The sequence below is a fragment of the Pristiophorus japonicus genome, chromosome 3 (genome assembly GCF_044704955.1).
Source record: "Pristiophorus japonicus isolate sPriJap1 chromosome 3, sPriJap1.hap1, whole genome shotgun sequence".
Lineage (NCBI taxonomy): Eukaryota > Metazoa > Chordata > Chondrichthyes > Pristiophoridae > Pristiophorus > Pristiophorus japonicus.
Window position 1 is genome coordinate 251759184 of NC_091979.1, and position 23443 is coordinate 251782626.

At 43.5% G+C, this 23443-nt stretch overlaps 2 protein-coding genes, 1 non-coding gene and 1 pseudogene across 8 annotated transcripts in view; 3 read left to right on the forward strand and 1 right to left on the reverse strand.

Moving 5' to 3' along the window:
• pdcd4b (programmed cell death 4b) overlaps window positions 1-8607 on the forward strand; it is a 35345-nt gene extending 26738 nt beyond the window's left edge. The window contains exons 10-11 of the mRNA XM_070876539.1: window positions 6226-6365; window positions 7894-8607. Coding sequence (XP_070732640.1) covers window positions 6226-6365; window positions 7894-7942 — 189 coding nt within the window. The 3' untranslated portion in view covers window positions 7943-8607. The remainder of the gene's footprint in view (window positions 1-6225; window positions 6366-7893) is intronic.
• Window positions 8608-10917: 2310 nt separating this feature from the next.
• Window positions 10918-17357, reverse strand: bbip1 (BBSome interacting protein 1). 6 transcript variants are annotated; one of them, XM_070876544.1, is made up of 3 exons: window positions 17320-17357; window positions 13761-13848; window positions 10918-11436 (listed from the first exon to the last, which is right to left on the reverse strand). In XM_070876544.1, the coding sequence occupies exons 2-3, from the start codon at window positions 13804-13806 to the stop codon at window positions 11282-11284; spliced, it is 201 nt and encodes a 66-aa protein (XP_070732645.1). In that variant the 5' UTR covers window positions 13807-13848; window positions 17320-17357; the 3' UTR covers window positions 10918-11281. The 6 variants fall into 6 exon arrangements, with proteins under 6 accessions (XP_070732645.1, XP_070732642.1, XP_070732641.1 ...); XM_070876541.1 differs by having other exon boundaries at window positions 17251-17336; XM_070876540.1 differs by lacking the exon at window positions 17320-17357 and adding an exon at window positions 17245-17312.
• A 2135-nt stretch (window positions 17358-19492) lies between these two features.
• On the forward strand, window positions 19493-19668 carry LOC139260461 (U2 spliceosomal RNA; annotated as a pseudogene).
• A 108-nt stretch (window positions 19669-19776) lies between these two features.
• On the forward strand, window positions 19777-19958 carry LOC139260453 (U2 spliceosomal RNA). Its single transcript, XR_011592804.1, has one exon. It is a non-coding gene; the product is annotated as a U2 spliceosomal RNA (small nuclear RNA).
• Window positions 19959-23443: the final 3485 nt, after the last annotated feature.

A 23443-nucleotide genomic window follows, 5' to 3' on the forward strand; every position in this document is an offset into this window, starting at 1 on the left:
AAATAGTTTTGCAACCTCTCTTCTGAATGTTTGCTAATGTAATGTTATAAGTCCTTTTTCTGTATTTTAGCATTAACATAGAAACATAGAAAATAGGTGCAGGAGTAGGCCATTCAGCCCTTCGAGCCTGCACCACCATTCAATAAGATCATGGCTGATCATTCCCTCAGTACCCCTTTTCTGCTTTCTCTCCATACCCCTTCATCCCTTTAGCCGTAAGGGCCATATCTAACTCCCTCTTGAAGATATCCAACGAATGGCATCAACAACTCTCTGCGGTAGGGAATTCCACGAGTTAACAACTCAGAGTGAAGAAGTTTCCCCTCATGAACAAAGAAATGGCAGACCAATTGAACAAGTACTTTGGTTCGGTATTCACGAAGGAGGACACAAACAACCTTCCGGATATAAAAGGGGTCAGAGGGTCTAGTAAGGAGGAGGAACTGAGGGAAATATTTATTAGTTGGGAAATTGTGTTGGGGAAATTGATGGGATTGAAGGCCGATAAATCCCCAGGGCCTGATGGACTGCATCCCAGAGTACTTAAGGGGGTGGCCTTGGAAATAGCGGATGCATTGACAGTCATTTTCCAACATTCCATTGACTCTGGATCAGTTCCTATGGAGTGGAGGGTAGCCAATGTAACCCCACTTTTTAAAAAAAGGAGGGAGAGAGAAAACAGAGAATTATAGACCGGTCAGCCTGACATCGGTAGTGGGTAAAATGATGGAATCAATTATTAAGGATGTCATAGCAGTGCATTTGGAAAATGGTGACATGATGGGTCCAAGTCAGCATGGATTTGTGAAAGGGAAATCATGCTTGACAAATCTTCTGGAATTTTTTGAGGATGTTTCCAGTAAAGTGGACAAAGGAGAACCAGTTGATGTGGTATATTTGGACTTTCAGAATGCTTTCGACAAGGTCCCACACGAGATTAATGTGCAAAGTTAAAGCACATGGGATTGGGGGTAGTGTGCTGACGTGGATTGAGAACTGGTTGTCAGACAGGAAGCAAAGAGTAGGAGTAAATGGGTACTTTTCAGAATGGCAGGCAGTGACTAGTGGGGTACCGCAAGGTTCTGTGCTGGGGCCCCAGCTTGTTTACATTGTACATTAATGATTTAGACGAGGGGATTAAATGTAGTATCTCCAAATTTGCGGATGACACTAAGTTGGGTGGCATTGTGAGCTGCGAGGAGGATGCTATGAGGCTGCAGAGTGACTTGGATAGGTTAGGTGAGTGGGCAAATGCATGGCAGATGAAGTATAATGTGGATAAATGTGAGGTTATCCACTTTGGTGGTAAAAACAGAGACAGACTATTATCTGAATGGTGACAGATTAGGAAAAGGGGAGGTGCAACGAGACCTGGGTGTCATGGTACATCAGTCATTGAAGATTGGCATGCAGGTACAGCAGGTGGTTAAGAAAGCAAATGGCATGTTGGCCTTCATAGTGAAGGGATTTGAGTACAGGGGCAGGGAGGTGTTGCTACAGTTGTACAGGGCCTTGGTGAGGCCACACCTGGAGTATTGTGTACAGTTTTGGTCTCCTAACTTGAGGAAGGACATTCTTGCTATTGAGGGAGTGCAGCGAAGATTCACCAGACTGATTCCTGGGATGGTGGGACTGACCTATCAAGAAAGACTGGATCAACTGGGCTTGTATTCACTGGAGTTCAGAAGAATGAGAGGGGACCTCATAGAAACGTTTAAAATTCTGATGGGTTTAGACAGGTTAGATGCAGGAAGAATGTTCCCAATGTTGGGGAAGTCCAGAACCAGGGGTCACAGTCTAAGGATAAGGGGTAAGCCATTTAGGACCGAGATGAGGAGAAACTTCTTCACCCATAAGAGTGGTGAACCTGTGGAATTCTCTACCACAGAAAGTAGTTGAGGTCAATTCACTAAATATATTCAAAAGGGAGTTAGATGAAGTCCTTGCTACTCGGGGGAATCAAGGGGTATGGCGAGAAAGCAGCGGGTACTGAAGTTGCATGTTCAGCCATGAACTCATTGAATGGCGGTGCAGGCTAGAAGGGCTGAATGGTCTACTCCTGCACCTATTTTCTATGTTTCTATCTCAGTCCTAAATGGCCTACCCCTTATCCTAAAACTGTGACCCCTGGTTCTGGACTTCCCCATCATTGGGAACATTCTTCCCGCAACTAACCTGTCCAGTCCCATCAGAATCTTGTAAGTTTCTATGAGATCCCCTCTCATCCTTCTAAACTCCAGTGTATAAAGGCCCAGTTGATCCAGTGTCTCCTCATATGCCAGTCCCGCCATCCCGGGAAATCAGTCTGGTGAACCTTTGCTGTACTCCCTCAATAGCAAGAACGTCCTTCCTCAATTGGGAGACCAAAACTGAACACAATATTCCAGGTGAGGCCTCACCAAGGCCCTGTCCAACTGCAGTAAGACCTCCCTGCTCCTATACTCAAATCCCTGAGCTATGAAAGCCAACATACCATTTGCCTTCTTCACCACCTGCTATGCCAACTTTCAATGACTGATGAATCATGGACACCCAGGTCTCGTTACACCTCCCCCTTTCCTAATCAGCTGCTATTCAGATGATAATCTGCCTTCGTGTTTTTTCCCCCAAAGTGGATAATCTCACATTTATCCACATTATACTGCATCTGCCATGCATTTGCCCACTCACCTAACCTGTCCAAGTCACCCTGCAGCCTTTTAGCGTCCTCCTCAGTTCACACCACCACCCAGTTTAGTGTCATCTGCAAACTTGGAGATATTGCACTCAATTCCTTCATCTAAATCATTGATGTATATTGTAAATAGCTGGGGTCCCAGCACTGAGCCCTGCGGTACTCCACTAGTCACTGCCTGCCATTCTGAAAAGGACCCGTTTATCCCCACTCTCTCTGCTTCCTGTCTTGCAACCAGTTCTCTATCCACATCAGTACATTATCCCCAATTCCATGTGCTTTGATTTTGCACACCAATCTCTTGTGTGGGACCTTGTCAAAAGCCTTTTGAAAGTCCAAATACACCACATCCACTGGTTCTCCCTTGTCCACTCTACTAGTTACGTCGTCAAAAAATTCCAGAAGATTTGTCTAGCAGGATTTCCCTTTCGTAAATTCATGCTGACTTGGACCGATCCTGTCACTGCTTTCCAAATGCGCTGCTATTTCATCTTTAATAATTGATTCCAACATTTTCCCCACTACTGATGTCAGGCTAACCGGTCTATAATTCCCCGTTTTCTCTCTCCCTTCCTTTTATAAACAGTGGTGTTACATTAGCTACCCTCTAGTCCATAGGAACTGATCGAGTCGATCAACTGTTGGAAAATGATCACCAATGCATCCACTTTCTATGGCCACTTCCTTAAGTACTCTGTGGGATGCAGACTATCAGGCCCTGAGGATTTATCGGCCTTCAATCCCATCAATTTCCCTAACACAATTTCCTGCTTTATAAGGATATCCTTCAGTTCCTCCTCCTCACTAGACCCTCGGTCCCCTAGTATTTCCGGAAGGTTATTTGTATCTTCCTTCGTGAAAACCGAACCGAAGTATTTGTTTAACTGGTCCACCATTTCTTTGTTCCCCATTATAAATTCACCTGAATCTGACTGCAAGGGACCTACGTTTGTTTTCACTAATCTTTTTCTCTTCACATATCTATAGAAGCTTTTGCAGTCAGTTTTTATGTTCCCAGCAAGCTTCCTCTCATACTCTATTTTCCCCCTCCTAATTAAATCCTTTGTCCTCCTCTGCTGTATTATAAAATTCTCCCAGTCCTCAGGTTTGCCGCTTTTTCTGGCCAATTTATATGCCTCTTCCTTGGATTTAACACTATCCTTAATTTCCGTTGTTGGCCACGGTTGAGCCACCTTCCCCGTTTTATTTTTACTCCAGACAGGGATATACAATTGTTGAAGTTCATCCATGTGATCTTTAAATCTTTGCCATTGCCTATCCACCGTCAACCCTTTAAGTATCACTCGCCAGTCTACTCTAGCCAAGTCACATCTCATACCATTGAAGTTACCTTTTCCCCAAGTTCAGGACCCTAGTTTCTGAATTAACTGTCACTCTCCATCTTAATAAGGAATATTATGGTCACTCTTTCCCCAAGGGGCCTCGCACAAGATGGGTAATTAGTTCTTTCTCATTACACATCACCCAGTCGAGGATGGCCAGCCCTCTAGTTGGTTCCTCGACATATTTGTCTAGAAAACCATCCCTAATACACTCCAGGAAATCCTCCTCCACCGCATTGCTACCAGTTTGGTCAGCCCAGTCAATCTGTAGATTAAAGTCGCCCATGATAACTGATATACATTTATTGCACGCATCCCTAATTTCTTGTTTGATGCTGTCCCCATTCTCATTACTACTGTTTGGTGGTCTGTACACAACTCCCACTAGCGTTTTCTGCCCTTTGGTATTTTGTAGCTCCACCCATACAGATTCCACATCATCCAAGCTAATGTCCTTCCTTACTATTGCATTAATTTCCTCTTTAACCAGCAACGCCACCTCACCTCCTTTTCCTTTCTGTCTATCCTTCCTAAATGTTGAATACTCCTGTATGTTGTGTTCCCAGCCTTGGTCACCCTGGAGCCATGTCTCCGTGATGCCAATTACATCATATCCGTTAACTGCTATCTGTGCAGTTAATTCGTCCACCTTATTCCAAATACTCCTCGCATTGAGGCACAGAGCCTTCAGGCTTGTCTTTTAACACCCTTTAACCCTTTAGAATTTTGCTGTAATGTGGCCCTTTTTGATTTTTGCCTTGGGTTTCTCTGCCCTCCACTTTTACTTTCCTTCTTTCTATCTTTTGCTTCTGCCCCCATTCTACTTCCCTCTGTCTCCCTGCATAGATTCCCATTCCCCTGTCATATTAGTTTAACCCCTTCCCAACAGCACTCGCAAACACTCCCCCTAGGACATTGGTTCCGGTCCTGCCCAGGTGCAGACCGTCCGGTTTGCACTGGTCCCACCTCCCCCAGAACCGGTTCCAATGTCCCAGGTATTTGAATCCCTCCCTTCTGCACCACTCCTCAAGCCACGTATTCATCTTGGCTATCCTGTGATTCCTACTCTGACCAGCACGTAGCACTGGTAGTAATCCTGAGATTACTACTTTTGACAGTAGCTTATTTGACTCGCAAAAAAGGTTATTTTTAAAAATAAATGGGATAAATAGAACTGTGTATAAAAGTGACCCTGATTGAATGGGCTGACACCCTGTGCTGAAAAGTGCTGATGCTTGCAACATGAGGACAAACATTTTTACGCAACGAGTGGTTAGGATTTGGAACGCACTGCCTGATGGGGTGGTGGAGATAGATTCAATAAGAGCCTTCAAAAGGGAATTGGATAAATACTTGAAGGAGAAGCAATTGCAGAGAGATGGGGAAGGAGCGGGAGAGTGGAACTAACTGGATTGCCCTTCGAAAGAGCTGGCACAGACTCGATGGGCCGAATGGCTTCCTTCTGTGCTGTACTATGATTCAGTTTATGCCTGAATTCCTAAGTCGCTGACTTACAACTTGGCTGGATGCTGTAATCTCCTCCACGAAGGGTAGAATTCAGTTGTCTGGCTGCAATGCTCCATACTATTTCATTGTCACGACTCTTTGTTGGTATTGACTAAATATGTGGCTTTGTGAGCTGAATAGGAAGAATATGCTTTGGAGAGGAAGGAATGCAGACAAAATGGGGAGAGAAAAAAAAGTGACTGATCACTGTCCGTTATTAATGGGTCGCACATTTAAAACGGAAATGAGGAATTTCTTCTGAGGGCTGTGAATCTTTGGAATTTTCTACCCCAGAGAGCTGTTGAGGCTGGGTCATTGAATATATTTAATATGGAGATGGACAGATTTTTGAATGATGATAAGGGAGAAAGGGTTATGGGGAGAGGGTAGGGAAGTGGAGCTGAGTCCATGATCAGATCAGATATGACGGAGCAGGCTCGAGGGGCCACAGGTGGCCTACTCCTGCTCCTATTTCTTATGTTCTTATTAGGAGAGTTTATTTGCAGGTGCTTGTTAGAAAACAATTTACTTCGATAATCCATCAGTATATCAAATAACGTTTCCATGCTGAGCATTGATGGTCAAACCTATCTGATGAAACATAAAAATTAGCATTTTTTAGTACAAGACTTGGCGAAAAGGATTCCGCTAATTCAATAAAAGAAAAATGTATTATTTAAAATTCTAATTGTTATATTGCAGGGTTTTGAGCGAGTATACAAAGAAATTCCAGATATTCATTTAGATGTGCCACAGGCTTACACAGTGATGGAACAGTTTGTGGAACAGTGCCATCAAATGGGGATCATAGTGAAACAGTTGAGAGATCTTTGTCCCTCCAGGTGAGTAACATTCATTGTATTTCATAAACTGACTTATCATGATACTGATACAATGAGCTGAGTGTACCAGGAAGATACAGTAGACTCAAAAATAACTACATAGGTATTTTGAAAGAGTGGCTCGTTGCAGTTTTTAAACTGCTATTCCTCGCCCTTTTAAAAATTTTGACCCCCTGCATGCATCCTTGAAGTCCTTCCTGCAGTCAAACATACAACCTGTAAAAAGTAGTACAGGCACAATGTCCAGAATCCTCGGGACCGATTCTGTTGCGGTTTTTTAGTTTTTCCGGATTTCAGACAAAATCAATAATCTGAAATCCGGAATCCTTGACCGAATCTGTGCCGGGTTTTGAGTGACAAGTTCTGAAATCTGGATTACAGACTTGATTTTCTTGTTTGAAAGCCGGAATCCTTGACCGAATCCATGCCAGCTTTTAGGTTTTGCCTCAAAAATGTCAAGTTTTCGGACAATAATTCTGTGACTCCCATCAGCTATGGGCAAAATGTCTGGTTTTTGGAGTTCCAGATTCGGGACGTTGCACCTGTATATATTTCTGTGTGTTTGCAAAGGTTCATAGTGGGGGAAGGAATGTTTCTGCTCTTTTCTATTTATAGTGAATTCTGTGTGTGTATATAAAATATAGAGCGCATTTGTTTTTTGCTATAAATAGTAAACCAAAAATTTTCTCCTTTTCCCCACATCCCATGTTTTGACGCTGCTCTCGCGTCTGATGTGTGTCATGTGCGTGCATATACACCAAAGGTGTGTATCCAGCCCGGTCAACTACCACCCTATAAGCTTGCACTCAATCAACAAAGTACTGTGGTTGCAGTGTCTACTATCTGCAGGATGCACTGCAGCAACTCGCCACGGCTTCTTTGGCATGACCTCTACCACCTTGTAGGACATGGGCAGCAGGTAGATCAGAACACAAGTTCCCTGCCCAAGTGGTACATCATCCAATTTGGACACACATCGTTGTTCCTTCAAAGTTGCTGGGTCAAAATCCTGGAACTCCCTCCCAGCATTGTGGGAGTATCTTCACCACATGGACTGCAGCAGTTCAAGAAGATGGCCCACTGCCACATTCTCGAGAGCAACTAGGACTGGGCAATAAATGCTGGCCTTGCCAGCAACACCCATGTATCTTTTTTTTAATTTGTTCTCGGGATACAAGACTACCTCTCGGAGAATAGTCCATATATGGTTACCTGAAGTAATGCTTAAAACTTGTACTTTTTAGGAGCTAGAAATGTACGGTGCAGTTATTTAGTTTAACTTCCCTTTCCCATACTTCAACATGGGTTGACTAAAATGCAGCATTAAACTATTTCAACAAGCCCAGTCGAATTCAAACCCACTTGTGTGCTCCTGTCAAATAATAATTTTTAATGTAACCAAAATATGGTGCCGTGCTGAGCGCCTACTACACAATTGCTGTTGATTAGTTAATACAAGAACAGATACATTGCTAATTGCTAAGACTTTGCAGTGCTAATTTATTTTATATTTAACTCTCTCTTTAAGGGGACGCAAACGCTTTGTGAGTGAAGGAGATGGCGGGCGCTTCAAATGAGGTCAGAGGTGAACGAGCACAAGTTCCTGCAAATTTTTTTTTTGTTTTTGTGCAGTCAACTTTTTGATTATAGCTTTTCAGTCCACATAGTTCACATTACATGTGAGCATTGGGCATGGGTTAAACCTCATTCAATATTTTCGAGTGCATTTGCTGCGAAAATAGAACCAAAAAGCACTTAACATGTGGGGTATAGATTTTCTCTTTTTCCAGGGGTCGGGGGAATGAAGAATTAACAACGGTGCCACACACTTGTGGTCAATGAAAATAAGCTACTTAAGGATATACATAGGTAATATGATCATTCCATAGTCTTGTACAAACTTCACTGCCAAGCCTTTCTGAATACTATGGTCTTCAAAAGGACTGGTTTAAATACTGAAATCTGTATGAATGGGTTACACGTGCTGTGTGTAATCAATCTCTTCTTGGCTGCTAATGCTAAAAATGCAATGCTTCAAGCAGTTTTTTAAAAAAAAGCTGGACTCTACCTTTTTATTTCTGTACAATTTCCAGCAGAATGTATAAAATGCCCCATTGATTGATTTATGGTACAAAATAACTTCTGGCATTAAAAATTGATTTTTGAAGATGGAATACGACAGTGGATGTACTTTTCTTCCTTGCAGAATATGAAAATCAAAATAAAGTTGGTTTTTAAAGTGCGCAGATTTTTTTTGTCTTCCCCCCACCACCACTATTTTGTAAATTGTTATAGGGAAACAGGAAAGTACAGGATCAGCATTCCATGTGGCTGGTCCCCAAAACTGATATCTTAGTCAGCCATGCACTGGACACCTTGCTAAAGGCAACTAAGCTATGAGAAGATAGAGGTTGAAATTGTCAAATCAGGGAAGATTCTTAATGGAATAAAGTGAATCCTCATATATTTGAGATTGCTGCAAAGAAAAGGGAAGGTGCCACAGGTAATTTAGATGTCACTGTTTTATGCAGAGGGAAAAAGTTTAAGTGGAATTGCATATCTTTGCTGTAGGATGGTGACCAGAATTGTACCCACCACTCTGTGTCCAGTGCTGGGACCTCATCACTTCCTGGGATTTGTACTCTGTCCTGGCTGTATATTGAGATCCAGTTAGCTTTCCTAACTGCTGCCGCATCCTATTGGTTTCAGTGAGTTAACTAGTAATACGCTCAGATTCCTCTCCAGTTGGGTTATATTCCCTGTTCTATATCTGTTTCATGGTCTCATTGCTATGCATTTGTGCACAATTAAATAACATTTGCCAATCATCAGCCCACCACAATCCATCCTGATCCTTTATTTAATTTGCCTCTTTCCACACACCCACCCCATTTGGTGTCGTCTTCAAACTTGAGCCTCATTTACCAAAAACTGTTACCAGAAATGGTGACATGCTTGGAAATGGCTCACGGTCACTTGAACAGGTCACTGAGATTGTGGTCCTCGACTAGTGAGAATCGCTTCCTTTTGGGAAGCATTGCTGTTATTTTTCTAGCTTTAAACTTGGTGAATGAATGATCAGTACAAAAAACCAAGTGCAATACATTTATTAAGAACTGCATGGAGAAAATGTATAACTTCTGAATTGCATACTTTTTGATGGACTGAGTAAGAACATAAGAATTAGGAGCAGGAATAGGTCATACGGCCCTTCAAGCCTGCTCTGCCATTCAGTAAGATCATGGCTGATCTGAACTGGAACTCTATTTTCCCCGAAAGTCCAAAAATCTAGTGATCTCGGCCTCAAGGGCATCCACAGCCCTTTGGCAAAGATTGACAACCCTCTGAGTGAATAAATTCCTCTTCATCTCAGTCTTAAAAGGCCAACTTGTTATCCTGAAACTCTGCCCCCTAGTTCTAGACACACCAGCCAGGGCAAAATGACCTCTCAGCATTTACACAGAGCTGAAAACAGGGTATCTTAATATTCTGAAGTCTACCTAATTAAAACTTTCAATAAGCACAATTTTAAAGGTCATTAGGCATATAGACTCGCTCACTGCTTAATTCATGAACTGGCATAGTGCATTTTACAAAAAAATCTTGTAAGTTGCTTAAAGACACTGGATGTCTAAATGAATTATGACCATAACACACATGATTAGTGGATGCTGAACTCTGTTAAATCTTTGATCATATGGAGTTGCAGGTTGTATGTGATAACCTGGAAAGATTTATTAGCGAATAATGGTAATTAGTACTGCAGTTTGAAAATGACAATTTATTGGGCAACACTTCTGGATATAAGTTTTTACACATGCAAGGCATCCTTGTGGCACTGCAGTAGGTTCACCTATTTTAATCAGGATGCATCTTAAACTATTCTAAGATCCCAGGAAGTTTCCCTGAATTTGTTTTGAATTCCATGTTTTTTTTTAAAGTGGCAGTTTTCTTTGGTGGGCTCTGTGCTGCGATTGGTCACCCCGGCACTCCCTTCCCCCCTCCCCCCTCCCCCTCCCCACAGATGTTACCGCATGCAAGCAGGGCGCAATAGAATTTATCACCCCCTGGGTTTTTGAAAATGCTTTAAGAAAATGCTCATGATTCTAACTTATGAAACTGAAATACACGAACTTGCTTGTATCTCAAAAGTACTTCACATTCAGTAAGTTACATTGTGGGGTTATGTGGGCAAACCCTGGACAATTTACGCAGAGCAGGATCCTACCAGCATTAATTGTATAAATGACCAGTTAATCTGTTATGTGATGTGATGTTGAGTTTCTTTGACTATGCAGTAGAACTATTCAATGTCCACTTGAACCATCACAACAGGCAGAGGGGATCTACGTGTAAGATCTCATCCACACAGCAGCACTCAACACTGAATTGAAACTTCAGGCTAGATTATGTGCTACAGTCCTGAAGTGGAGCTTGAACCCACAATCTACAGTGGCAACACCAGCTATACCATGTACTAGTGGAAGTTGTAGAAATTAAATCCTGTGTTCTCATTCTTTGAGCTGAAGGTAGCATATGACAGCACAGCAAATGACTTGTAACTTTTAATTTGATCTGAATAATACAAGCATACAATATTACTTCAAGCAAACTTTTTATAATACTTGCCTCACTTCTAATGTTTCCTGAATAACCATTACATAACAGGTTCTGCATCCTCTGTCAACATTAGACCTACACTATAGGACTGCACTGAAGAATGGATATGGCCAATTACACTAAGATGAGTTAAAGCAACCATTACAAAATGTCAATGTGAAATTCACAAAACTAATATAGTTGATTTAAATATAAATGATGGTACAATATTACAACTTTACTTGGAATGTAATTGTGACAGAGGTTTTTTTTGGATACACTGTACAATCAATCCAGTTGGACTGGGGAAAATGAGCTTATTGTGGTTCTCTCTGTGCCATTTCCTGTTGTCGTATTGTCTCCTGTGCTTCCCTCTGCATTTTCTCCATCTTCTCCAGTGTTACCGATTTAAGTGGCAGCAGCTTTGGTTTGCAGAGCACCATAGTGGGAACATCCTCAAAGGAGAGTTGGCCTAGTGTGAATTAATAAAGGATTTAAAAAATCTGCAATATTAATGTATAATAATTAGGATTTTTTTCTGTCTCCCTATCCTCCCCCTATTTCTTTTGAAAATAATTACATTCAGAGTATCAATGCTTGTTGAATAGGGATTCACAGCATGACTCCTGGCTGATTCAACTAACTCAGCACAAATCAGGGACTTCCCTGGTCTTGCTGCACACCAGGTTATGCATATGCCTTCTAAACTAAACTACCAGGGCAAAATAACAGAATTATTATAAATACTACTTGGGTTGGTTAACAAATCCAAATTGTGCACTTTAAGTGGCCAGAGAACATTGTGATCATGTTCTTTATATTTACAGTGTTGCTTGTTTTTAAAAAGAGCATTTTATGTTCTAATCACCATTAATTCTAGTGGTATGTGCAGCCTTTTAGGAGCATTACGAGAAATGCAAATCTCTCAGTATTTGCAGATCTTCAAGCTACGCCCCACAATGCGTTGCTAAACTCGTGCCAGTTGTCTCTTGTACTTCCCTTTGTATTTTCTTAAATTTTAGTTTGTATTGCAACTTCCACTTAGTTTGAGATGCAGAAACAAAGTTTTCTGAACAAACTTATGATATAAATCATCTCTTTTTTTTTTAAAAAGTCAATACAAGTTTCACCCATCATTTCCACCTATTTGCAGTATGGCTGCAATTGCCTGGTAGTTTGTACAAAACACAACTAACACAATTGGCTCAATACCACATTTATGGCAGAAGCTCATCTTAGACCTACATTGAGAGGTTGGAAATGTGAAGCACTACACTAATTCACAGTAAATGAGATCTGCAATCAGACTGTTTTACACTGTATCTCTCTCCCACCATGAGATGTATGTCTCTCTCCCCTATGGTGAGAGTTGTGGAGTTTTCAACAAATAAAACCCAAAAGCATAAGACCTATACAAGAAGTTGCATATCTGTACTATAAGAGTACTATAATTTAGCTCAGATTAACAAAGTTGATAATAGGTAGAACTATATATGCAAGAAATATGCACTAAATAATATGATTCACTTACTTATTCACCAAGGCTAGGATCGAACATTTTTGTATTTATACCTCTCTAATCTCAAGTCAGGTACAGCTCCCTTTACTTTGGCACTCTAACCTCTACCTCAGATCATCCACTACCAGTGTGAATTTTTCCACTTCCTGCACAACTATGATATCCTCCGACTGATAATTGAGTGTTGAGTTTATGGTTGCAGTTCTACCACCGTACGAACAATGAAGGATAGGTGAAGACCATCTGGTTCATTGAGCCTGTCCCACACAATTGCGATACCTTGTGTATCACAACATGTACACTCCACCCCACCCAAAGCCAATTGATAATCTAGGAAAGACTTTTTTTTTTAAAAGTCCCATTTCTGTGAAGAAGAAGAACTGGGTCAACTCATTTTGCAGAGGTCCTTTAGAGCCGGCAGACAAAAGGTATAAAAATCTCCTATCACTGAAAGGACAGTGTGCTAATTCCCCTGTGCCACCCAGTGCATCACCTAAATAAATGTAAATATTAGGAATGGAGCATCAGATAACCTTATAAGAGCACTATAAAAAAATGTTACAGCAATACAAGTAATAAAATCACATTTGTTGGAGGACCTGCCTTCCTGAATAATGCTTGTTTCTGGACACCATCCAAGAAAGTTGATGAAAATCCATTGGGGAGTTGCTGTCTTGCACGCAACGCTTTCAGTAACATTAGTGCAAACTGTCAGAAACACCATTAGTTCTGACTCCGGGGCCAGGTCATCACCCAGCCCTGGGTGAACATGTTTTGGTTTTCTAGGAGTGGATTTACTATTCACATTTCATGACCCGGCAATGTTATCAGTCTCGTGTATCTGAATAAACAAATAGCTCATCTGATGCTACAGAACGGTTTTTTCAAATAAAGTTTGTATTAAAATAGAAAATGCTGGAAACATTCAGCAGTTCAGGCAGCATCTGTGGAGAAAGCAACAGAGTAAACATTTCAGGTCAGTTCTGATGATTGGTCATCGACCTGAAACATTAACTCTTTCTCTCTCCACAGATGCTGCCTGACCCGCTGAGTGTTTTCAGCATTTTCTGGTTTTATTTCAGATTTCCAACATCCGCAGTATTTTGCTTTTATATTTAAAATAAGCTCGTCTGATTCACGAAGGAAGATTTGCCCTGCCGTTCTTGACCTTGGGAAGATGACAGAAGTTGTCAGCATTGCAGAATATATTCAGATTATAGCAAATGGTATCAATTCAGAACAGTAGCACACAGTAAATGAGTTAAACAAAGACACACCTTGTTTAGGAAGGACTTCTCGAAACATGGACTTTACTTCTGGCATTTTTAAGCACTTTAAAATTGTATCTACAATATGTTTAATATCCTGAAAATAAAACAAATAATTGATATCACAGACTTGAAATAAACTGTCAACGTTTAAGATTTCACTTTTTTTTTCAATGGAAAATTGAAACATGATTGTTTTCTTGAACACATTTAACTCTTGCAGCTTCAGTTGAATTCTGATAAATGCATAACTAAGTTTACGTTGAACCGATTCCTTATTATGGAGAAATGCACTAAATGGTTAAGCACCGTGGGACATTTTACTATGTTAACTGCGCTATATAAATGCAAGTTATTAACATGCTCTGCTGCAACTCATTTAAACATAGAAACATAGAAAATAGGTGCAGGAGCAGGCCATTCAGCCCTTCTAGCCTGCACCGCCATTCAATGAGTTCATGGCTGAACATGAAACTTCAGTACCCCCTTCCTGCTTTCACGCCATACCCCTTGATCCCCCGAGTAGTAAGGACTTCATCTAACTCCCTTTTGAATATATTTAGTGAATTGGCCTCAACTACTTTCTGCGGTAGAGAATTCCACAGGTTCACCACTCTCTGGGTGAAGAAGTTTCTCCTCATCTCGGTCCTAAATGGCTTACTCCTTATCCTTAGACTGTGACCCCTGGTTCTGGACTTCCCCAACATTGGGAACATTCTTCCTGCATCCAACCTGTCAGAATTTTAAACGTTTCTATGAGGTCCCCTCTCACTCTTCTGAACTCCAGTGAATACAAGCCCAGATGATCCAGTCTTTCTTGATAGGTCAGTCCCACCATCCCAGGAATCAGTCTGGTGAATCTTCGCTGCACTCCCTCAATAGCAAGAATGTCCTTCCTCAAGTTAGGAGACCAAATCTGGACACAATACTCCAGGTGTGGCCTCACCAAGGCCCTGTACAACTGTAGCAACACCTCCCGGCCCCTGTACTCAAATCCCCTCGCTATGAAGGCCAACATGCCATTTGCTTTCTTAATTGCTTTCTTAACCGCCTGCTGTACCTGCATGCCAACCTTCAATGACTGATGTACCATGACACCCAGGTCTCGTTGCACCTTCCCTTTTTCTAATCTGTCACCATTCAGATAATAGTCTGTCTCTCTGTTTTTACCACCAAAGTGGATAACCTCACATTTATCCACATTAAACTTCATCTGCCACGCATTTGCCCACTCACCTAACCTATCCAAGTCACTCTGCAGCCTCATAGCATCCTCCTCGCAGCTCACACTGCCACCCAACTTAGTGTCATCCGCAAATTTGGAGATACTACATTTAATCCCCTCGTCTAAATCATTAATGTACAATGTAAACAGCTGGGGCCCCAGCACAGAACCTTGCGGTACCCCACTAGTCACTGCCTGCCATTCTGAAAAGTACCCATTTACTCCTACTCTTTGCTTCCTGTCTGACAACCAGTTCTCAATCCACGTCAGCACACTACCCCCAATCCCATGTGCTTTAACTTTGCACATTAATCTCCTGTGTGGGACCTTGTCGAAAGCCTTCTGAAAGTCCAAATATACCACATCAACTGGTTCTCCTTTGTCCACTTTACTGGAAACATCCACAAAAAATTCCAGAAGATTTGTCAAGCATGATCTCCCTTTCACAAATCCATGCTGACTTGGACCTATCATGTCACCATTTTCCAAATGCACTGCTAATGACATCCTTAATAATTGATTCCATCATTTTACCCACTACTGAGGTCAGGCTGACCGGTCTATAATTCCCTGCTTTGTCTCTCCCTCCTTTTTTAAAAAGTGGGGTTACATTGGCTAACCTCCACTCTATAGGAACTGATCCAGAGTCAATGGAATGTTGGAAAATGACTGTCAATGCATCCACTATTTCCAAGGCCACCTCCTTAAGTACTCTGGGATGCAGTCCATCAGGCCCTGGGGATTTATCGGCCTTCAATCCCATCAATTTCCCCAACACAATTTCCCGACTAATAAAGATTTCCCCCAGTTCCTCCTCCCCACTAGACCCTCTGACCCCTTCCATATCCGGAAGGCCGTCTGTGTCCTCCTTAGTGAATACTGAACCAAAGTACTTGTTCAATTGGTCTGCCATTTCTTTGTTCCCCGTTATGACTTCCCCTGATTCTGACTGCAGGGGACCTACGTTTGTCTTTACTAACCTTTTTCTCTTTACATACCTATAGAAACTTTTGCAATCCGCCTTAATGTTCCCTGCAAGCTTCTTCTCGTACTCCATTTTCCCTGCCCTAATCAAACCCTTTGTCCTCCTCTGCTGAGTTCTAAATTTCTCCCAGTCCCCAGGTTCGCTGCTATTTCTGGCCAATTTGTATGCCACTTCCTTGGCTTTAATACTATCCCTGATTTCCCTAGATAGCCACGGTTGAGCCACCTTCCCTTTTTTATTTTTACGCCAGACAGGAATGTACAATTGTTGTAATTCATCCATGCGGTCTCTAAATGTCTGCCATTGCCCATCCACAGTCAACCCCTTAAGTATCATTCGCCAATCTATCTTAGCCAATTCACGCCTCATACCTTCGAAGTGTAGTCACTGTTGTAATATAAGAAACACCATTTTGCTCACAACAAGCTCCCACAAGCAGCAATGTGATAACGACCAGATAATCATTTTTTTAGTAATGTTGATTGAGGGATAAATACTGGCCAGGACACCGGGGATAACTCCCCTGCTTCTCCTGCGCTTCGAAACAGAAATTTACAGTCCAGAAGGATGCCATTTCGACCCACCGTGTCCACGCCGGCTTCTTCGAAATAGTGCCATGGGATCTTTTGCAACCACCTGGGAGAGTAGATGGGGGCCTGGGTTTAACGTCTCATTCGAAAGACAGCACTCCGACAGTGCTGTAACTCAGTTTACCTCCTCTTAGTCCTGTATCTTTCAAAAATGTTCTCAAACTCCACTTTTTTGCCTCCGCGCTGCACCGGGACTATCAGCCTGGATTTTAGTGCTCAAGTCCCTGGAGTGGGACGTGAACCCACGACCTTCTGACTCAGAAGGCGAGAGAGGGTGCTACCCACTGAGCCACTGGCTGACGCAACAATTGCAATTAAAACATGGCATTTTCTGGAAAATACAAAGTTGCGATGAGTCCAGTAAAACCAGGGCAAAACGAGTGCAATCCCACCCCAACAAGTGCAACAACTGCATTGGCGGGGGGGAGGGAGGCGACCCGATTTTTTTTTTGGGGGGGGGGGGGTAAGAGAATAGAGGAAACAGTTTCCATGGCAACAGCTTCCCAGCAGCGCGGCCTGTCGAGCCAATGGCGGCGGCGCCACGGTTTAACCAGATGTGGCTCATCAGGCTCCGTCTCTCGGCCCAGTACCAGCATGGCGGAAAGGCTCGGAGCTCAAACCGGGGCCAACCTTTGTCCCGATAAACAGCTCGGTCGCTCCCCCGCCGCGTGCAGCCCGCACACACATACACACACAAACCATCGAACGGGCCCCCCGGCATCGGTCTGCCGCCTCCTTCCCTCCGTCCGTGCTAACGCACGCACCTACCCGGCTGCGTCAAGCATGACCTCATCGCGCAGGCGTTCAACCCGCCTGGACGTCACGCGTACGTCAATCATTACATCATCGTTTAGACACCTGTTTCACCCTCCTCTCTCTGAGCTGTCGCTGCAAAACATAGAAACATAGAAAATAGGTGCAGGAGTAGGCCATTTAGCCCTTCAAGCCTGCACCACCATGATCTTAATGGTTGATCATTCACCTCAGTAACCCTTTCCTGCTTTCTCTCCGTACCCCTTGAACCCTTTAGCCATAAGGGCCATATCAACGGGTGGGAAACTCAAAGCTTTCCAATCAGATCTGGAGTCAGGCAAGGCTGTCCTCTCTCGTCTGTCTTGTTTGTGTGTTGTATCGAGCCCTTTGTCGCGTCCATCAGGAAGGATGCGGGCATTAGAGGGGTGACGATCCCAGGCAGCGGAGGCGCTCAGGTCAAGACCTCCCTGTACATGGACGATGTCGCCGTCTTTTGCTCGGATCCGCAGTTGGTCCGTAGATTGCTCGCAATCTGCGACCAGTTTGAACTGGCCTCGGGAGCAAAGGTCAATCGCACCAAGAGCGAGGCCATGCTCTTTGGTCACTGGACCGACCGAGCCTCCATTCCCTTCACCGTCAAGCCAGATTTCCTGAAGGTGCTGGGAATATGGTTCGGAGCAGACGGTGCGTGCGCCAAAAACTGGGATGAGCGTATTGCCAAGGTCAAACAGAAACTGGCATTTTGGGAGCAGCACTCCCTTTCCATCACAGGCAAGAACCTGGTCATCAGGAGTGAGATGCTCTCGGTGTTGTTGTACGTGGCGCAGGTCTGGCCCATCTCACGCTCCTGCGCCGCGGCAGTCACCCGAGCCGTCTTCCACTTTGTCTGGAGGTTCAAAATGGACCGTGTCCGCGGAGACACGATGTACAAATCTCTGGACAGTGGAGGAAAGGACGTTCCGAACGTGGCCCTCATCCTGATGGCCACCTTTGTATCCGGCTGTATCAAGCTGTGCACAGCCCCCCAGTACGCAAACACCAAGTGTCACTACGTGCTGAGGTTCTACCTGTCCCCATTGTTGAGAAGGATGGGTCTGGCCACGCTACCGCGAAACGCCTCCACCAGTTGGACCATGCCTGTCCACCTGTCATTCGTGGAAAAGTTTTTCAAAAGAAACCCCTTTGACCACAAGGCCATCAAACAGTGGTCAGCACGTAAGGTCCTGGATGCCCTACGAAAGAAGGAGACGGTGGACCCTGTCGGGTGGTTCCCTGAGCGGACTGTCGAACTTGTTTGGCAGAACGTCTCATCGCCAGAGCTTACACACAAGCACCAAGACGTAGCTTGGTTGGCGGTGAGGAGGGCCCTACCCGTCAGATCCTTCATGCACAGCCGACGCCTCAGCAGCACGGTACGGTGCCCCCGGGCCGGCTGCGGGGCGGACGAGACTGTCACCCATCTCCTTCAGGATTGCGCCTTTGCAACGCAGGTCTGTAAAGAGATGCAGTGGTTGCTGTCGAGGTTCATCCCAAGCAGCTCCGTAACACAGGACTCTGTGCTCTACGGGCTGTTCCCAGGGACACACACCGAGACAGAGGGCCATCAACTCGGTCAAAGACGCTCTTTGGTCTTGCCAAAACTTGCTGGTTTTCCAGAACAAGGAGATGACCACGTCCGCATGTTGCAGACTGGCGCAATCCAAGATCCAGGAATACGTGCTGAGGGACGCACTGAAAATTGGTGAAGTCGCCGCAAAGGCACAGTGGGGAAGGGCCATAGGGGGCAGGAATCAGCACAAACCTCCCTCGGGCTGTATTTGTAATTTACTCTTTGTGTACAGAGAGCACCAAATCTGTAAACACCAATGTCGTGCCATGTACAATGCAAGGTGTGTTACGAAATGCATGTTTGAAAAGGAAAAATGTAAATGTACCGTCACCCATTCCGGGCACTGTATTGTAACACATGAAATGTAATTTGTGTGAATGTACCACAATGTATCCTGTTTATTGTACCGAATCGCACTTGAACTGAAAAACAAGAAATGTAACGAACGGAACTGCCGTCAGCACCCAGATGTATTGTATGGGATTGCTGACCGCAGCGAAATGTACTGAAATGCCATTGAATGTACTGTACAGATTTTTTTATGAATAAAGTATATTTTGAAATAAAAAAAACAACTGTACATCTCGGCCTTTTGGCTAAGATCAAGTGTAGTATCTGTTCTTATCAGTTTAATATCCCCTATGGGGACATGATATTGAATTGATTTTTGGACAGGGAGCTGGATCAGGGGCTTGCCCCGTCCACTCCATGCACCGACCTGGTATTGCAATATTTCCAGGAACGGTGCAACTTCGCCTCTCGGCCTTTTGGCCTAAGATCAAATATATTGGCGCAAAGTGATCTTTGGCGTTAGAGTTGATCTGGAAAGAAATTGGACATAAAAAAAAACAACTGTACATCAGATCGCTTCTCAGCCTTTTGGCTAAGATCATGTGTAGTATCTGTTCTTATCAGTTTAATATCCCCTATCTGGGGACCAAATATTAAATTGATTTTTGGAACAGGGAGATGGAACAGGGGCTTGCTCCGTCCACTCCACGCACCGACCTGGTATTGCAGTGTTTCCAGGAACGGTGCAGCTTCCCCTCTCGGCCTTTTGGCTAAGATCAAATGTAGTAGAGCAAAGTGATCTTTGGTGCTGGAGTTGATCTGACAAGAATGAACAAAAAAAAACTGTACATCAGAATAATTCATGGTAGCTACAGGATTAATACAAATAATCTCTCCTACAAATAATAATACAAATAGCGGCAGGTCGGGGCCATAAAAGGAGCGTAAGTGCAGCGGCCCGGGAGCAGCGTGGAGGCCTGCCACTTCAGGGAGCAGCGCGAGCTGCTGCAGGAGGGCGACGGCAGCGAAGATTCCAGGTCCAGGTCCAGGTCGGTAATTGGAGCATGGGCAGATACAGCAGGAGCGGCGAGAGACTGTGGAGGGATGTGATCGGGGCCCAGGAGAGGCGTGAGTTCGGGGCCAGGGGCCCAGGGGCAGCACGGGCCAGCCCACACTGCGATATGTGTGCGTACTAGGTCCGTGCAGCAGAGCTGGTCTCCAGACATCTTGGGTAATCCTTGCCACTGGACCAAGACCGAGCTCTGTCAAGCCTGTGTGGTGGCTGGTGTGCAACTGTAACCAAACGTTAAAAAAATCCACGCACAGGCATCTTCCACCCTTCAGGATGTAGTTCGGGACCTGGAATATTAGGTCCTTCATTGAATCACCTGTGAACTCATCCCATTTTTGGCGTGGAAGCAAGTCATCCTCGTTTCGAGGGACTGCCTATGATGATGATGATGATCCAACTCCTTCTTGAATATATCTAACGAACTGGCATCAACAACTCTCTGCGGTAGAGGATTCCACAGGTTAACAACTCTCTGAGTGAAGAAGTTTCTCCTCATCTCAGTCCTAAATGGCTTACCCCTTATCCTTAGACTGTGACCCCTGGTTCTGGACTCCCCCAACATCGGGAACATTCTTCCTGCATCTAACCTGTCCAGTCCTGTCAGAATTTTATATGTTTCTATGAGATCCTCTCTCATTCTTCTAAACTCCAGTGAATACAGGCCCAGTCGATCCAGTCCCTCCTCATATGTCAGTCCTGCCATCCCTGGAATCAGTCTGGTGAACCTTCACTGCACTCCCTCAATAGCAAGAACGTCCTTCCTCAGATTAGGAGACCAAAACTGAACACAATATTCCAGGTGAGGCCTCACCAAGGCCCTGTACAGCTGCAGCAAGACCTCCCTGCTCCTATACTCAAATCCCCTAGCTATGAAGGCCAACATGCCATTTACCTTCTTCACCGCCTGCTGCACCTGCATGCCAACCTTCAATGACTGATGTACCATGACACCCAGGTCTCTTAATCTGCCGCCATTCAGATAATATTTTGCCTTCATGTTTTTGCCACCAAAGTGTATAACCTCACATTTATCCACATTATACTGCATCTGCCATGCTTTTGCCCACTCACCTAACCTGTCCAAGTCACCCTGTAGCCTCTTAGCATCCTCCTCACACCGCCACCCAGTTTAGTGTCATCTGAAAACTTGGAGATATTACTCTCAATTCCTTCATCTAAATCATTGATGTATATTGTAAATAGCTGGGGTCCCAGCACTGAGCCCTGCGGCACCCCACTAGTCATTGCCTGCCATTCTGAAAAGAACCCGTTTATCCCCACTCTCTCTGCTTCCTGTCTGCCAACCAGTTCTCTATCCACGTCAGTACATTACCCCCAATAACATGTGCTTTAATTTTGTACACTAATCTCTTGTGTGGGACCTTGTCACAAGCTTTTTGAAAGTTGCCAAAGATGCAATAGTAGCACAATAACAACTCATGTATTTATATTGCGCTTTCAATGTAATAAAAAGGTCCTCAGGCACTTCACAGGAGTGTCAAAAATTAGCATGTGAAAAGGAAACATTATTAGCATTTAGACTCTTTTCCTTTCAGAAGTTGTGCCTTCCATCCTTCACTGTTATCCCAGTAATACCAACCCTACTGCTTCATAAATCAGGAAGCAAATTCTAAAAATCAGATGATTTGATAAGAAATCATGAGTTGCTTTTTTCTCCCCCCCCCCCCACCCCGAACATAAACAAATATCCGAGGAACCACTTGAGCTCTTACTGAGGTGAAAAGTTTTTTTTTTAAATAGTTGCACTATTTTTTAAGAAATCAAATTTCTGTCAATGTTTTGTTTTATTATAAATGGTAACTCCATTCCTGTTTTATTTCAGACATACAATGGGCCAGTGATTTTGAGAGAATGGGAAGGACCCAATGGTTTTGTGGTAGCCTCCGTAAACTTTTTGGAATTTACTATTAAAATATATTTTAGCAACTAACTTATACTCAATTTTCAGTATTGGAGGTTGCCATACAATTTGGAAAGGGTTAGAAGAGTACATTTCCCCCGAGAGATTAAGTAGGTGTGGTGTGGTAAACTATTTGCATCTGGTTTGTGAAGCAGCCTTTTCTAATTCCATATTTTGTTATGTGTCTAATATTAGAAATATGTGCACATTCCGTCACATTATGTGCAAAACTGATATAATCTATTAATTTCAAATGATTGCCCCTCCTTTACAAAATGCATCAATCCAAGGATATCTAATAGAGCCACTAAAAATAGAGATGGCAAATATTGCAAAGTATATTGCAGAAAAGTGTAGAATGGTGAATGTAGAATGTAAAATAAAACATAATATTTTGAAGTTCCAGGAGCACCTAATATTTTATTTATTTATTTACATGGGAATCTGAGGTGAGCTACCTGTTAATTGTGGTCCTAAACATAGTAAAGGCAAATTTAACCTATTCTTACTTTATTACTGCTTATAATAACTGAACAACAGCTGCAGGAGATGGCTGTTTACCTTATTGATTATATAAACTGAAATACAGTTATATCTCCAGAAGGTTCTTAACATGGTATGGGTATTTGGAGGCAATTTCAGAAACTTCTGAAGGGCCACATTACAGCAAAATTCTAAAGGGACAAAGTGTGTTAACAAGACAAGTCTGAAGGCTCTGTGCCTCAATGCGAGTAGTATTCGTAAGAAGGTGGACGAATTAACTGCGCGGGCAGCTATTAGCAAATATGATATAATTGGTATTACGGATACATGGCTCTAGGGTGACCAAGGCTGGGAACTCAACATCCAGGGGCATTCAACATTCAGGAAGCATAGACAGAAAGGAAAAGGAGGTGGGGTAATGTTGCTGGTTAAAGAGGAAATTAACGAAATAGTAAGGAAGGACATTAGCTTGGATGATGTGGAATCTGTATGGGTAGAGCTGCGGAATACCAACGGGCAGGAAATGCTAGTGGGACTTGTGTACAGACCACCAAACAGTAGTAGTGAGGTTGGGGACAGCATCAAACAAGAAATTAGGGATGCGTGCAATAAAGGTACAGCAGTTACCATGGGCTACTTTAATCTACATATAGATTGGACTAACCAAACTGGTAGCAATACGGTGGAGGAGGATTTCCTGGAGTGTATTAGGGATGGTTTTCCAGACCAATATGTCGCGGAACCAACTAGAGGACTGGCCATC